This window comes from Microtus ochrogaster, chromosome 2, assembly GCF_000317375.1.
Source record: "Microtus ochrogaster isolate Prairie Vole_2 chromosome 2, MicOch1.0, whole genome shotgun sequence".
NCBI lineage: Eukaryota > Metazoa > Chordata > Mammalia > Rodentia > Cricetidae > Microtus > Microtus ochrogaster.
Window position 1 is genome coordinate 44,232,153 of NC_022010.1, and position 16,174 is coordinate 44,248,326.

The 16,174-nt window shown below is 48.7% G+C and overlaps 1 protein-coding gene across 2 annotated transcripts in view; it reads left to right on the top strand.

The window, feature by feature from the left end:
• The window catches only part of Mylk (myosin light chain kinase), a 255,864-nt gene that overhangs the window by 181,784 nt on the left and 57,906 nt on the right, over window positions 1–16,174 (top strand). For both annotated transcript variants that reach the window (XM_026788073.1, XM_013351635.2), the window contains one exon: window positions 8,673–8,759. In XM_026788073.1, the coding sequence (XP_026643874.1) occupies window positions 8,673–8,759 (87 nt within the window). The remainder of the gene's footprint in view (window positions 1–8,672; window positions 8,760–16,174) is intronic.

The following is a 16,174-nucleotide window of genomic DNA, read 5'->3' on the forward strand; positions in this document are numbered from 1 at the left end:
AGAAGGCCCAGCAGGAAGCGTGAGTTCCAGAGGACTGATCAGCAGGAAGCGTGAGTTTGTGTCTCTTCATCCTGTCCATGAGGAGTGTGGAACTAGAGCCTAGGGTTAGAAGGAGCCTTGTGCCGGTTTAGACTGACATCCTGGCTATCAGCTCTCCTCGCCATCACTGTCAGCAATGGAAATCAAACCCTACCAGGACCCCTGTGAGTCTCTCAACCCAGTGCCGTTTGTTTTTCAATCCAGTGCCTATCCTTCGTATATTCATACTTTCCTGGAAACATCTAAAAAGGTAGTTTTGGGGAATCAGTTTCTTGCCCCTGAAATGCCTGTTTAATAACCGTCAGTAACTTGTCAAAACTGCTGTCCAAATAAGGCATCTGGAGGAGCAGCTTCCTTGTTCTGGCTCCTGAGTCTGATCGCTCTGGTCCTGAAATCTTAACCTGGTTTATGGCCATCCCGTTAGTCAGAGAGTCTTTGTCCTCATGCTGGATCTCATGACCCCCTTCCTGGTCACAAAGCACAAAGTGGCATACATAATAAATGGAAGAAAAGATGGGGTGTCTTCTGAAGGAAAGTGTCTTTTGAAAACATACAAAGTAAATTAAATAGTTCTAGCAATAATAATAATAATAATAATAATAATAATAATAATAAGAAGAAGAAGAAGAAGAAGAAGAAGAAGAATATGAATAAGAAGAATAAGAATAAGAATAAGAAGAATAAGAAGAAGAAGAAGAAGAAGAAGAAGAAGAAGAAGAAGAAGAAGAAGAAGAAGAAGAAGAAGAAGAAGAAGAAGAAGCAGCAGCAGCCTAGGAATGACTTTCTAGGAACTACAGACTCTGCCTCTGAGGAAGTAGATCTGATGGATCAGGGTTCATGGTCAACTCAGTTGTCTGCTGTGAGGCTCCTGCCTACTCCTGGTGTGTGTCACCTGCCTGTCACCACCTGGGTTAGGGACCTACTGCCCTCCATCCAGGTGGTGCCTTCCTGGAAACTGATTTATTTCTAAGGCCACACTGGGGGTTTAGGGAGATTCCTCCTATCTGTAAATGGCCAATCGGCTAATGAGGTTATCTGTTTTGGAAACCCCTGGTCTCTTGAGCTCCTATTTACAAGGCTCCCTGCAGGCAAGAGAGCAATTTGTTCTCCTTATCTGCACAGTGTCAGCACCTTTTCCAGATTTGTTTGCAAAGGGCAATATCCTTTTCCTTAGCACAACGTGTTGAGGAGGTTTTGTTTGGTTTGGGTTTTTTTTTCTTCTGTTTAGGGGACTCATTCATTCTGAAACTCTGATTGCCTAGGAGGCATCCTGGGGGACTCTTTGTGGTCTCCACTGTCACTTCTCCCCAGTTCCTTCAAAGTCAGAATTTGGCCCCTGGCTACAAATCAGGACCTGGGACTTGGAAGGAGAGCTGGAAGAGAGACAGGAGAGACAGCAGCTGAGACAGCAGAAGGGACTCACAGTTAACTGGCCTTGGTCTGGTTTTGCTTGTAGAGAGGAAAAAGGGCAGCCTTCTTCCCCAGCCTTACTCCCCATTTCCCATGCTGTTGTAGTTGGCGATGTGTCCCGTGCCATCTCTTAGATGAGCTTCTTGCCACACTTAGCTCTATTTACCCCCCGCCCCCCAGGAGCCACCGCCAGGCAAACCCTGAAGGACAGTGGGATTTTTAACCAACCTTATGGCAGCTTTTTGCCTCCTTTGGGTTTGGGTTTGTCAAAGCTGGGTGACCTGTCTTTTCTTTCTCTCGGCTTTCTGCACTCCCGGGACACGGTCCTCAGAGATCTCAGTAGATCTGGCCACCCTTCACTATTGTCCAAAGCCCACATATGTGTGGCAAGAGCATCTTTCTAAAAAGCAGGATCCATGGTTTCAGTCAAATTCTCAAAGAGAGTTGGTGTATGCAGTCTTGGATTATGAGTGCTGGGGAGGCCGAGGCAAAAGGATCACAAGTTCAAGACCAGCATAGGAGACTGTCTCAAGAAAGAAATAAAGATGAGGCAAAGGAGGAAGGAAGGGAGAAAACATTTGCCCTCAGGAGTAGCTAGCAAGGGTTGACTTTTCATCAGTGAGTGCGTCTAATCCATCTCCTGTAGCCTCCTGCCTGAACTCTGGGTAGAAACAGTCCTGCATCCTTCCCAAATGACAGTGAGGTTCCTCTCTACTGTGCTGACTTCTGATTGGCTTTCCTGCTGTCACTCAGCAGAGCTGGTCATGCCTCTTGGAAGCCACTACCACTCATTCAGCCTGTGTCCAATACCATTAAGACTACAATGTAAGGATGCATTTCAGGATTTCACAGACAGGAATCCTGTTGGGCTCAGGTGTGTTCTGTCTGTTTCTTTCCTTCCTTCTTTTCTCCCTTCTACCTTTCTTCCTTCACTCCCCCAACTTCTCCTCTCCTTTTGTTTATTGTTTAAGACAGGGTCTCTCTGTATAGTCCTGGCCATCTTGGAACTCATTCTGTAGACCAGGCTGGCCTTGAACTCACAGATCTTTCTGCCTCTGTCTCCACAGTGCCAGGATTAAGGTGTGTGCCACCATGTTTGGCAAGTGTTCTGGTTCTTATAAGGCAGGAAGGAGTAACCTACAGAATGTAGTGTGTTCGGCTATTAATATCCCTAGTTGAGTCATTTGCCTATGAAAACATTTATGCCCTTTGTTGATTGTGGTCATATCACCCTTTCTTCCAAACTTAGCAGAAGGTAGGTGTCAACTTGTCCCATCCTGAAGGGTACTGACCCTGTGATGGTTTGAACCTGACAAAAAACTCACCCACAAGGGAAGTAGTTGACTTTTAATACCTACGGTGGCCGGAGACTTCTGTACTTCATCTTTTCAGTTTCTGCAACAAGGGGCAGGCTACCTTTCCCAAGGAGCAAATGGGCTCACAAAGACTGACAATAAACACCACTCCAGGCTGAAGCCCCGCACAGTAAAGCTCAATATTCATTGTCCTGAGAGAACGCAGGTGTGTCTGGTCCTGGGGCCTGCCAGACCTTTCCCAGCTGGTTCTGGTCAGGGAATTTGCATGACAAGTCACTTCTGAGAGACCTTGGTATCCATTATTGCCAGCCCTCTGCTTGGAAGTCACTTCTACTCAAGGGACATTCATTCCTATGATTCCCTCCCAGCTACACTAGCCAAGGCACCCAGCCTTACCTTCAGGGAGAGGAGGGCTTCACGGTCAAAAAAGATCACATGTCTTTGCATAGGAGGAGCATGTAGCAGTGGCACCCATGCCATCGTTCGTTCATTCAATGAATATTTAGGTCTGCACCCTGCCAGGCACAGCTCAAGGAGCTGGTGTTTGGACTTGACTTTCATGTATATGTGTGTGCGTGTGTGTCCTCGTGCATGTGTGTGTGTGTACGCACACACAAACACTTAAGCAATACCATATGATGTTGGAAAAGTGCAGCCTAGTAATGGGGAAGGGACTCCTTCAGAAATGTGTTGCTGAGGATTTATGGTAGAATGAACATTTGGACAGAGACCTTCAAGGAGTTTTAGAAGAGAAAAGAGGTGAGAGAGAGAAAAAGCAAGAGAAAATCCCAGAGAGACGATGCTTGTGGGCAGTGTGGGAAGAAGCAGCAGACTGCTGGGCCAAGTACCAGGTGCAGAGCGCCAGGAAAGAAAGCTAAAGAGGGGCAGGGTCTAGGGCTGCAGAGTAGCATGAACTGGAACAGGAAACCGGATTTTCTGTGTATGTCCCAGTGTATTGGGACAGCACCACATGCTTGTGAAGGCTCGCTCAGGCATCTTCATGGTGAGCAGACCTCAGGTATGTAAGAAACAGAGCAGGGAAGCCAGCCGCAGGGTGTGACGACATTCAGACTGTTGGGGTAGATAGAAGAGATGGGATTTGTCATCTTGTTTGATTAAGAGATGATAGGAGCTGCTGATGAATTCGATCTGGAGAGTTGGACAGGGGCCAGGTCTCTGACTTGTCACATCTAGGCTTTCAGGGGGCAGGAAGGGTCAATGGTTAATGCTCCCTACTTAAGTCAAAATGTGAAGGCTGGGGGACCATCAAATTTCCATGCATATGAGGATAAAATGCCCAGGAGACAGCTCCAGGGATGAGTCACATGGACAAATATTTAGATGAATCTGAATCTGAAGGACTGAAGACAGAACATAGGGTGGAAGCCACACGGAGAGGTCATTGAGTGAGTTGGGAGTGATTGAGCTCCTATAGAGGGTGTGAGGCCCCGAGAGACATGAGAGTACAGCCCTAAGAGGTAGAGGGAGCTCAGAGGTCTGCAGAAGAGACTGGGACGAATGTCCCCAAGAAGAGAGAACCAAGTCCGCGAGAGAGATAGCCCAGAAGCCCAGTGGTCAGGATTCTAGAGAGAAAAGAATGACCAATGAGTTCAATGCTGCCACTGGGGCAGCTCAGCCTGATCGATGACCATTGGAAAGAATAACATAGAGATCGTTAGTGACCATGACAAGAGGGGCTCAGGAGACTGACAGCAGTCTCAGCCTTATTTAATACCGAGAGACCGGATCACCTGCACAGGCCACCTGGCTAGTTGGATAGGAACTTAAACCCTAGTGCTGGCTCCCAACCGCTGTCTTCAGCTGGCTGTGCTAAGTAGAAGCTGACCTGTCTTGGTCTGAGTCCTAGCATGTTCCTTAATCCTCTCCTGTTCCATATTTATTCTTTAAATCTTCATGTGCAGCTCGTAGTTGTAGGTGGGTCTGAAGCAAATGACTGAGTTTACAGCTCTAAAACGCTTAAATAGCCCAAGGCCAGAGGATTGGGTTGAGTCTAAGACTAGCCTGGCCTGTGTGGCAAGTACCAACCTACCTGGGCTACAGGGTGAGAGTTTGTCTCCAAAATAAGGAAAGAAAGGGGATGGAGGGAGGGACGGAGGGAGGGAAAGAATTTAAGTATTGGTGAGTGTCATGTTTGCCTGCTCTGAGTACATGAAGGACATACATGTGCATGCATGGGGTAGATACCTAGAGAATGCCACCTGTTACTTCGATTTTTTTTATTACACCTTAATATTTATTTGAGGCCTCAGGACATGAAATAGAGTCTGTGTGGAGCTCAGAGGACAATTCGCAGGAGTCATTTCTTTCCTTCCACCGTGTGGGTCCCCGGGGATCAAACTCGGGTCCTCAGTCTTGGTGACAGGTGTCTTTACCCACTGAGGCATCTCGCTGGCTTCTTGCCTGTTGTTTGCCACTCGCTTGCCCTTGGCTCTTCCGGTGGGATGCTGTTTTTCCTAACTAGGAAGGTTCTCATCCCACAGTTTAGGAGCTCATCCAAGGGCTCGTCACCACTAAACAACCCGGGCAGAGAAGACCTCACGTTTCCCCGGCCAGAATTCCGTATGCTCCTATGCTGCTTGCTCTTAGGCAGAGAGACCCGTAAGAAAAGAGCCGTCCAAGGGGATGCAGGAGCCCAGCCCCCTGCTCTGCCCTTCCTGAGGCTCCTGAAGTTCAGACCCTCCCCTAGAACCTTCCCAAAACTGCCTTCTCACTTGCCTAGGGTCAGAGTCCAGGGATACAACCTCTTGGGGGTGGGGGAGATAGTACAAAAAAGTATGCCGGGGCCTGAGCCCAAAGCTAGTCTAGCAGTAGAAGGGATGAGGCATTGTCCATGTAAGGGCAGATCCCCTGATCTCTTTAGGAGCCCCAGATTTTCCACACCTCTATCTTCGACCCCCGTACTTTTTTAGGGGCACATCCAAGCCAGCAAAGGACTCCAGCCCTGGGGCTCAGATCTAGAAATAAAACCCAGTTTCATCACAAAATGATTAAAATAGACAGAAAATACAAGCTGCTCTCAAACTTTTATTACTATTATTTTTATCCCCCGGGCAGCACGTGAGCACAAAGCTGGTTTTGATTAAGCGTTTGGTCCTCCCAGCCCATTCCGTGCTGCGGTTCTCACAGTGGCCAGGCAGCTTGGTATTCCTGGCTGGGCCCCATACCTCCTACACAGCCCCCACATTACTGGCACTTAGGGGGTGCTGCTCTCCCCTGCCCTGAGCCTCTGGGTTTGGAATATGCCTGATTTGGAAGGGAAACTTGAGCCCTTTTCTTCAGGGTCTGATGGGGAGATAAGCTGCAGTGAGGGGAGCTTCTCGAAACCAGCTCTGTGTGCAGCCAGGTGAAGTGCTCACTCTTCTCCTGAACCCACGCTGCCCCAGAGCCAAGGGCACTGCAGAAGCAGGTAGAGCTGGCTGATCGAGGGCTTTCTGAAGTGAGAGGATGCTAAAGTTCATTAGAAGGTGAGGGAACATGGCTAACAAAAAGAATGAGTTCATTTAGGTAAATGGTGCTTTTGATCTCGCCAAAATACCATCTGGTTTGGTTTTTTGCTTTGTGGTTTTTTGTTTTGTTCTTTTGTTTTGTTTTGTTTGTTTGTTTGTTTGGTTGGTTGGTTTTGGTTTTTTGAGACAGGGTTTCTCTGTTGCTTTGGAGCCTATCCTGGAACTCGTTCTTGTAGACCAGGGTGGCTTCAAACTCACAAAGATCCACCTGCCTCTGCCTCCCGAGTGCTGGGATTAAAGGTGTGCGCCACCACAGTCCGGCCCAAAATATCATTTTATGCCTTGCCTTCCCTGGATTTTGGGATGCAGTGAACTAGAAAAGATAAAAGTTCCCTTTCTACGGCTATGGAAGCAGTTTAAATGATTCGCCCAAGTCCTCACAGGGGCCAATGACAAAGACAAAATGCACCAAAATAGCACCCAGCATGACCGACGGAGAAAGGACTCCATGGGCTCCCGGTACCCTCTTTCAGAAGCCAGGAAATCTGGGCCCATCACCTTGGCTTGCTTGTGCCTCCACTTACATGTCAGAAAAAGGGCTTTGATCCTCTTTCCCAGACTCCTCTCTGCTCTGGAACTTACCGTGAGAAAAAGCACATTGAAGCTGGAATTCGGTACTCCATATGCACTCTGCCATTCATTCCTCCTCCTAGGAAGGGGAGAACAAGATACTTCTGAGTGCACCTTTCTTTAAAGTCCCAGGGGTCTTTCTGCTCCTTCAATGTATCCACGTGAAACTGGTACCTTGGAGCATGGGCGGCAACTTGAGACCTTGTCTGCTCCAGAAGCCAAGAACCCTGAACTCTCCGTCTGGGGCTCCTTTGCTCTTAGGGAGGTGGCAGATAGGGGCATCACACAGTGGGAGAGGCAGCAGGGTATGGGCTGGGATGTCAAGCTCTGCTTAAAAGGATCTCTTCCTCCTTTTTCCCTTTACCTCGCCCATCATATAGTGCTAGGAACCCCTAAGTAAGGCTCCAGTGGAATCATTTCCACAGTTGTGTGTATATGGCTTTGGTTGTATTCAACAGGGGGGTTGACCTTGTTGTCCCTCGACTGCCACCTAACTGTGCCCACGTGCAGCCTCTGTCACTGGATGGCCCAGCTCACAGAGAGGCCAGGCATGCGGTGGAGGAAGCCTACGTAAACAAGACTTAGTTAAAGGGGCTGTGTGGACAGATGCACATTCTAGAGCATGCAAGGGTCCAGATGTCATCTAGGAGAAATGCAACCAGAAACTAGGAAGTGTGTGTCCCCCGCAACCTCTGTAGTCTATGTTCCTAGTACCACCCCTTACAGGGAACCCAGTTTAGACAAGACCAGCTGAGGCGCCCAACCTGGAGGACAGCCTGTTAGCCCTTCTTCTCCAGCCAAGCCACAGGAATGTGGCCAAACCCTTGCTGGAAAATCCCCTCCTCCCTCTGAGCTTCCTCTTTGGGAGCAGGAAATAAAGGATAAGGACAGGAAGGAACTTGGGGGTTGGGGCGAGGTGCCTTCCATCCCTTGCCCAAAGAGTAGTGAAAACACAAGCCTGGTAGTGGCCAGTCAGCCAGCGGCTTCTTATCTAAGTCCTGGGTGGTTTTCCCACAAAGTTTGAAAAATCCAGTCTCGTGAGAATCCAGAGAGAGCCCTATCTGTGCCACGGTGCTGCTCACATCTATCCTCAGAGAGAGTATACCTGCTCCTGGCATTGTGGAAGAGGGAACTTGCTGCCCAGCCTCAGCCAATGGCCACTGCAGGGATCCGAAGACCTGCCTTGTAGATGCGCTGCAAAAGCATTCAAATGAGCCCCAGCCTTAGCCTCTGAGACTATGTGAGTGGCCTGTCCTGAAGCCTTCATCTGGCCAGGCCTGGCCCAGTGCAAAAGCAAAGTCTCAGAAACCAAAGGCCACACACACCTTTTAGTCTGTGAACCCAAAGGAACCCAAAGGGGCCTGGTCTTTTTCTTCTGTGTGAGGCCCCTCCATCTGCAGAAAGCCTTTGAGTTGTAGACCATTTAGATAAGCAAATCAAGGCCCCATGGGGACAACAAGAGCAAAGGGTATTGAGGGCCCAGGCCCTGCCAAGTGGCCTTAGTCCTGGCAGCCTCTACTGCTACAGCAGGGAGCAATAACCAGCCTAGCCTGGCCATCCATCCTGCTGGGTGACTGTCCCAGCCACCTGATTTATCAGGACCATCCAGCAGGCGCTCCTTCTTTGGTGCTCCCCTGGAGGAAGGGCCTGCTGCAGGCGCCACTCGGCGGCGGGCACAGAGGGCCTCCGAGTGGAATGTAGGGTGGGTGGGCCGACTAGGGTCAAGCTACGGTGCTGCCTGGGGTGCCTCCTCTACTCAGCTCCTTAGACAGCTGCTGACTGATGTTTCTCTTCTCTTTGTTTGTTCCAGATGCTCGGCCCGGTGAGAACACCAAGGTCCCGGAGATGAAATCCCGGAGACCCAAGAGCTCTCTTCCCCTTGTGCTAGGAACAGAGAGTAAGTGCCTCTCAGCTTCTCCATACAAAGGCAGGCATGCTGGCACAGCCACTGCTTCCTGGTCACCAGCTCTGCCCTGAACTCCTTGAGGACATGCTCCTGCCCATCCCCCAGGATACCCTATGTCCTCCTGGTTACTGAGCCAATCACCTTTTCTCAACCCCTGCCAGTCTCTCTCTACCCCATCTGCAGCCTAAGGCTGTTACATGGGTTCTTTGTCTTCCTGACCACAACCTCCAGACCTCCTGCATCTCTTTTTGGTTGTCGCTTAGACCCCCATGGGAACTGTTCCTCATCTTTAAGTCGATCCTGTCCTGTCAAGGGAGCCTTCCTATATGGTTACTTTGTGCTTATCATCAGAAATGTCCAATGGTCCATAGCACCTACCGACTCCCACAGGTGAGCCTCTCATGTGTTCCTGCTCTGAGCAAACCTACACCTGTACTATGTGTGCAAAGGTGCAGCCCCATGTGTGCCCTGACTGCCACCTCATGCTTGGCCCCCCCCCCCTAACAGCTTTTCCATAGAGAGCTCCTCACTGAGTCCTAGGGAGCCCCATCTCCTTTCCTTTCTCGTGACTTTGCCTTCATGTGCAACTTTCCAGAAAACTCCCACTAAAGCCACCTCACTAACTTTCCAGAACATCCAGCTTCCACCTTGACTGATCTTCCTGGCTCCGTAGTAATGTCCTTGTGTGTCCCCTGAAGGCCAGCCTGGCCCTCAGGGTGACATGCTGTGTCTATGGAAGCATCTCACTAGAGTCTTTCTGAGTCAGATTTCAGAATATTAGAGATAGTCAGGAAGGAAGGGCACAGGTATAACCCAAACTCTACAAGAATACCTCTCTCCCTCTGGATCTGAATCCCATTCCCACCCACAGGGCCCAGCATCACTTTTAGACAGGGTCTTTAGGGTACGTACTGCTTTTATGCCTACAAAGCTGCAATTTAAAAAAAAAAAGAACTGTTTCAAGATATTTTTGAAATGCATAATATTAATTTATTCATTTTTATGCAGTTGTAAAACATAACCTACATAATCAAAATTTAATACATATCAAATAAAATTGTCTAATGATAGACACAGACGTTCCTAAAGTCCTCAAAAGCCATAATGCAGCCTTGTCTTCTGCTGTGATTATTAGTGTGGCTTTTATTAGCAGAACTACCTTATTACAGTTCCAGTTTCATAGGGCACAGAGTTCCTTGGCCATTGCCAGAACACACTAAATTTTAAAATAAACAGAAAGACAGGCATGGCCCACCCTTGTAATCCCAATATTTGAGAAGCTAAGGTGAGGCTAGCCTGGGCTAGTGAGTTCTATGCCAACCTAGGATACAGAGTGAGACTCTCAAAAAAGAAAAAATTTAAAAAAGCAAGACAGAAAACAAAACCAAAAGATAAGCTCTCACTTCTACTAGTAGAGGGAAGCGATCTGGTGTCCTTGTTCCAAAGATCACTTTTCTTCCCATGATAAGGCCGTGTTTTATGGCTGCGTTATTCTTTTCTTTGTAAAGCTGTGTGTTTGCCTTTGCTGCTGCTGAGCTCTTGGAACACGGCTAATTGGACCGAAGGGTCAGAGGTCCTCAGCCTTCATGGTGGGGTAGCCAGCGTGAAGGTATAATTTCTCCAAGATGTTTACACAAAGTGAGATCCACTCAGACAGCGGAGGAGCCAGGACTGTTCTGAGTAGGTTTTAATAAGGTGTCGAAAGCTCAAGGACAGTCGTGTGTACGTACCCAGGAGGAACGAGCTAGCGGTGTTATTCTCCAGAACTGCCGCCTGGGCCTGACTGTGCTAACTGTGGGCAAACATGAGCAAACCAAGTGTTGCTCTTAGAAGAGTAGCAGGGACTGTGGCACAGGCATGAAAAGGGGGCTCACCTGACAGGGACAGAGGGCCAGCCGCCCCATCTTCAGGTCTGGAACCCCGTTCTTTGCAATCCTGAGGAGGGTAAGGCAGGGTCAGAGCAGACTGTGGAGGAAAACAAGCGAAAGGAGGTTGGGAGACAATGAGCAGACTCCGCGCTGGGCACTTTGCCCTGCAGAGCAGGAGGCCGTGGAAAACCTCAACCAACTTGTCATCATCACACTCTGGGGGCCTGGATGGTAGCTCTGGCTGCGTATTAGAGTCACCTGTAGAGCTTGGAAACCACCGTGCCCAGGCTGCCCCCAGACCAAGTCAATAGAAACTCTAGGGCGGCGGCTGGGATTCCGCGTTTGTTCATGTTCCGAGATCGTCCCAGTGTGAGGCCATACTAAAAATCTGCCTTTCCGTGGGAAGCTGTCCCTGTTATCCATGGTTGGTTCAGAGCAGGAGAGGGTTTGCCTGCTGCCTCTGGGAAGGATGCAGAGTTACCCAGGTACCCTCACACTAATGTCTTAAGAGCAAGTCAGCCGGTGGAGGCAGCCTTAAGATAGTGGGGCGGGGGGGGGGGGAGCAGGGGCTGGCAGGATGTGTTTGGACCCCATGGAAAATGCAGTCAGCACAGGATTAGCTCCACCCACTCCTCTGTGGTCTTGTGTGGTGATCTCACCCCTTGCACCCTGATGGCCATTTTCCCCCTCCCTGTGCTGACTTTCTACGCAGTCACCACCACCCTAAGCATACTGTCCCTCTGTGCCTTAGGTTATGGCTTTGGCTGCTGCCCCCCATATGCATTCCTGTCCCTTAGAAACTTGCACCCCAGAGGCCTGAGGGACACCACCAAGATTGGTCCTTGGCGCCTTCTGACAAGGTGACTGCTCCCAGGGACGGGAAGTAAAGGTGGTGTCTTTAAGGTCTGTGTCCCCCAATGCTTTTATTCCTTGAGGTATAATTTCTTTAGAAATTGCTTAAGTTATATGTGCGTGCATTCTCGTGAGCATCTTAAGACGTACAAGAATATACCAAGACAATGTGAAAATCCTCTTCTATCTTCTATTTCATTCACACACTCACTTGCTTTTGTTCTGTGCACTTTGTATGTGTGTTAACACAGAAACTCCTCAGCAGGAAGGGTTTTTCCTCCCTGCTGAAATGGAATCAGACATGTAGTGTGCATGCCCTCATCACATGCCATGTTTGCTAGAGTTTTATCCTCTTTCCCAGATGTGTTGGATTCTATGAGCAGTCCTTCTCTGGATTATACATGTGGTTTTGTCACAAGGCTGTGAAGTATCTAATCTAAGGAGGAAATCCATCTTTCCTGAGGAAAGGGGGGGGTGACTTTCCTGTCAAACAGAGTATAGCCAGGCCCCTTTCTGTGCACCCTCCTGTCCCCAGGGATGGTTTATTCCTATGAGCCAGCTGTTGGTGTAGGACTGGACAGTGTTGACCACACTTGCCTGGGAGCCCCCAAGCCTTGTGGCATGAGAAAGAATCCAGGCAGTCTACCCTCAGACCCCCATGACTAAAGTACTTGTTACCCTGCCAGTCACCCGAGTCACAAGCCACAAACACAGGAGGAAGTTTGGGAGGGTTTGAGGTGAGGAAGACTCAGAACCGGGTTTTGAAGGAGGCAGAGGAATGTAGTTTATGTGGTTTGAAGAAGAATGATAACATTGGCAGGGGAGGAGAGGCAGGCGGGAGCTTGGGGGAGGAACTGCAGATGCTGCAGGGAGAGCTGGGAGGACAGCTGAGTCAAACAAACCGGTGTGCTGGTGCCGTGCTCAGGCGTCAGGTCAGGAGCTCCTTCTGCGCACCAGTAGCCGAGCTTCTGCTGTCTTAGAAATGCTTTTTGCTCCCATTTCCTAGAGAAGCAAAACTGAGCCTCAGAGATGAAACTGACGTGCCTTAGGGTCTCCCAGCTGGTAAGGAACAGAACCACGGTGGTCCGTCTTCCTGCCATGTCCCCTTTCACCTTGCTGTCACTTGGCCTCACTTCACATTGACCGCGCAAACACAAAGGCTGACAGTTCTTCCCTGTGACCCACAGTGGCAGCAGAAGGAGGTGGGATGGTGGCAGAGGAGTCAGGAACGGCACTGATCCATGTTCCTGGGTCCAGAGGCTTGTCAGTGTGTGTGCTGCATGCCTCATGATGGGATTTTTGAAACAGCCATTTTGATATCATTTCAAAGTTACAGAGAAAGTCCAAGAACCACCAGTGCAAAGAACTCTTGTGTTCCTTCTACATGAGAGTCACCAGTTGCCATTTTATCCCACCGTTTTGTTGTTCTCTCTATATATTTATAATTTTCATTGAGATAGACAGATAACATTTTAAATCAAAGTTACCAGACTTTCATTTCTTACTCATTGTCTAAGAATAAAACCACAATGTGTAGTTGGAATCAGGGAAGTTGACACTTAAGCAATAAATATTGCTATCTAGCCTGTTCACAGTCTACCCTCCTTTATTTATTTATTTATTTATTTATTTATTTTCGTCACTTTGCCCAATAGTGTCTTTTCTTAGTGAAAATATAATATCAGCATCCCTGGGTTACTTTACTTCCTCCCTCAACACAGAATTGACTCCTCTCCTTGCTTTGGAGATAAAATGGGAGATGTGCTCAGGCCCAGGGAGAAGCACCCGGTCTCTGCCTGAGCTGATTAGCCACTGAGAGACAGGAGCACCTTGCTAATCACTTCCAGACATGGGGCATAGCAAGAAAGCCGTGGGGTAGCAAGAAACAGAGGTCTTGGTTCTTCCCCTAGTTAAACACATAGCTTTTCTTAAAGCCCTTCCACCCTTTAGAACATGGCTTCCTCAGTATCCAATGAACACCTTCCAAGGCTGGTCTCAAACCTTGTCCAGCTATGACATCAGGACACTGACGCTGAGTTGTGAGGGACACAGTTCAAGAGAATCTGGCCATCTAGGATAACACAGTGATGGAAGCACCCTGCAGGGAAGGTGGCCTGGAGCCTAAAGCCCAACTTTGGGGTGCTTCTACTGAAGGGGATCTCACTTGGGGGTTTTGTGTAGAGGAAGGCAAGCATTTTACTTGAAGGATGGATTCATGGGACTTAAAAGATGGTTTTAGAAAATATAAGTTAAAAAGAGAGGAAGCACAGAAGAAGCGATGTCAGCCTGGTGACAGACTTGGGTCCTAATAAGAAAGAGATAATGAGTGCCTGTTGGTTTTACAGCTTAGCATAATAGATATTTGAGTTGGGTCCACAGTATTTAATCTTCCTAACCAAGGCATGAGCTCCTCCTGTTTTAAGGGCCCCTGCCTTCACTGTTCTGTGACTTAGGGACAACTCAGGGGCACTTTCCCTCTGGAGGGTGGTGCACATGGGCTCCCGGTGACCACAGGGGACTGTTTCTGATGACAATGTTTCTCTTTGTTTTGGACCATCTTATGTGTCTCTATGAAGCCAAAAGTCAAATCGATTTGAAAATATCTATGCATCTCAAACATTTTGTCTAGTCTTCTTGGTCTTCTCAAGGTCAAAAAGCATTCTCTTTTTGGGAGGAAATATTAAATTCTGATAGAACCCACAGGGCTGAAAGGAAATCTAGAAGAAGTTGGGATTCAGCATCAAGACTTGCCTAACACTGGAAGTGTGGGGCCCATGGAGAACAGTTAGGATGTTTTACAGATGCTTCTGAAGGCAGGCACCAACCCTTCTTACTCCCCTTTACAGGGTGGATATTTGACTGTGATAGTACCCCACATGTACCTGTGCACATAGATGGGACACCTTGACGGTCGTTCACTGGGCTTCACTTCTAGATCCTTCAGCTTTCTCGCTACCTTCCATGAGCTGAGTAACTGGTGATCTCGGCCATCTCCAGAATCAGTTTATGAGAGCCTGACAAGCCGCACTGGCCCTGCTGGCCCAGCCATGCTAGACTCCTCTTTCACAACTATCATGACATTCCATGGGGTTTGGGAATAAGAGCTTGCAGCAATAAGAGGAGTTGTGTTCCTCTGGAAGCTATGAAGGGAAGCAAGTGGGCAATTTGCCCAGAGATGTGAGTTCTGGGAAGACAACCAGTATGTCTGCACATGTCTGTAATAAAGTACTAGAAGGGGTCAGTGGGTGAAAGGGCAGTCAGTGCGTTGAGCCTTTCTTAGTGGGGGCTATCGGGAGCTGGCCTGCTAGCCCCAGACTCCCTCGCCAGCCTCAGGGGTGGCTCTGCTTCTTGCCTTACCCAGTCTGTGTCACTCCCAGGAGCCTTAAGCAGACAGTGAATGCTGGTTTTGGGAATTTGAAAGAGTTTGATACCTATTTATAGTTAACTACCTAAAAAGGGAAATGTCCCCAGAGAGACAGAGATCCAGAGATCTGCCTGTACCCAAGGCTGTTGTTGTTAACACCAGCTCCCTAACTGACCCTCTTCACTCTGCAAGAATCAGAAAGGGGTACTCATCTGACTTCAAACTGAGCCATCTAGAAACTTCCATGAGACTGACCCTCTCCCTTCCATGACAGAAAGAAGGTACTCAGGGCCAGTACTATCTTAGGCCTGGGCAGAAAGACGCAAAAGGCATTACCAGAATCAGTCACGCAGCGCAGATTTTTTCCAGTAGTGCCTCGGTTTTCCTAGGAAGTTTCCCGTTCTTTCCTTTTATTCATGATTTTATTGGGCTGTTTCATTTCTAGCCTCCAAGTCTCATCTAGAGCAGAAGGCTCAGCTCCTGGAAGTTTTGACCAAGGAGGTGACAGAGCACACACTTAATGTTGTGGAACGTGGCAGTAAGATTTGTACACCCTGGCTACATCTCGACATCTGTTCATTAGAAATTCCCAGGTTCCCAGAGATCTAATGGTCTCTGCCCTCTCGTACCTACTTAGCAAGCCCACGCCAGTTTTTCACTAGGACCTTCGAGGTATAGAAGGAGGACCTGGGACCCTTTTGCTGTCCCCTGGGAACTTGGTGTGTACATTTTGTGAGTAGGTTTCTGAACCGGCTGGTGACCAGGAAAGACCCATTAGGAGGAGCTCCTCTTGGAGGTAGCATGCCGGAGTTGAGAGCTGCTTGCAGAATGTGTAGAAGTCAGCCGAGGGTGTCAGCATGTATGGGGAGCCATGGCACGATGCTAGTGCACAGAAACTGAAAGACGCTGAGTGTGGCATGCAGAGGAGCATCACCTAAAGACCAGCACACAGCTGACCAGTAGCAGCTGGAAACCTGGAAAGTCTCTAGGTGGCCACAATGCACACTGAGACTTGAGAATGAGGAAGGGTATTCCCAAGAAAGAGTCGTGTGAAAGAAAGCCGGAGATGAAACCAGAGCTAGTCTCCAGGACCTTGAAAGACCAGATGAGCTTGGTCCTGAAGGGTAGCGGGTAACCTTATATTTAACTTCAGATTTATATTTGAGAAAAGTTGTCTTGGTCCCAGCATGACAGATGTCTTAGGACAAGGACTAGGAGACAAAAGGCCCTGGGGTGGTACTAGGTGAGAATAGGGCAGTGGTGGTGAATGTCGTGGGGGGAAAAAGACCAACCATCTGTTTGGGTGATAGAATTGATGAGCA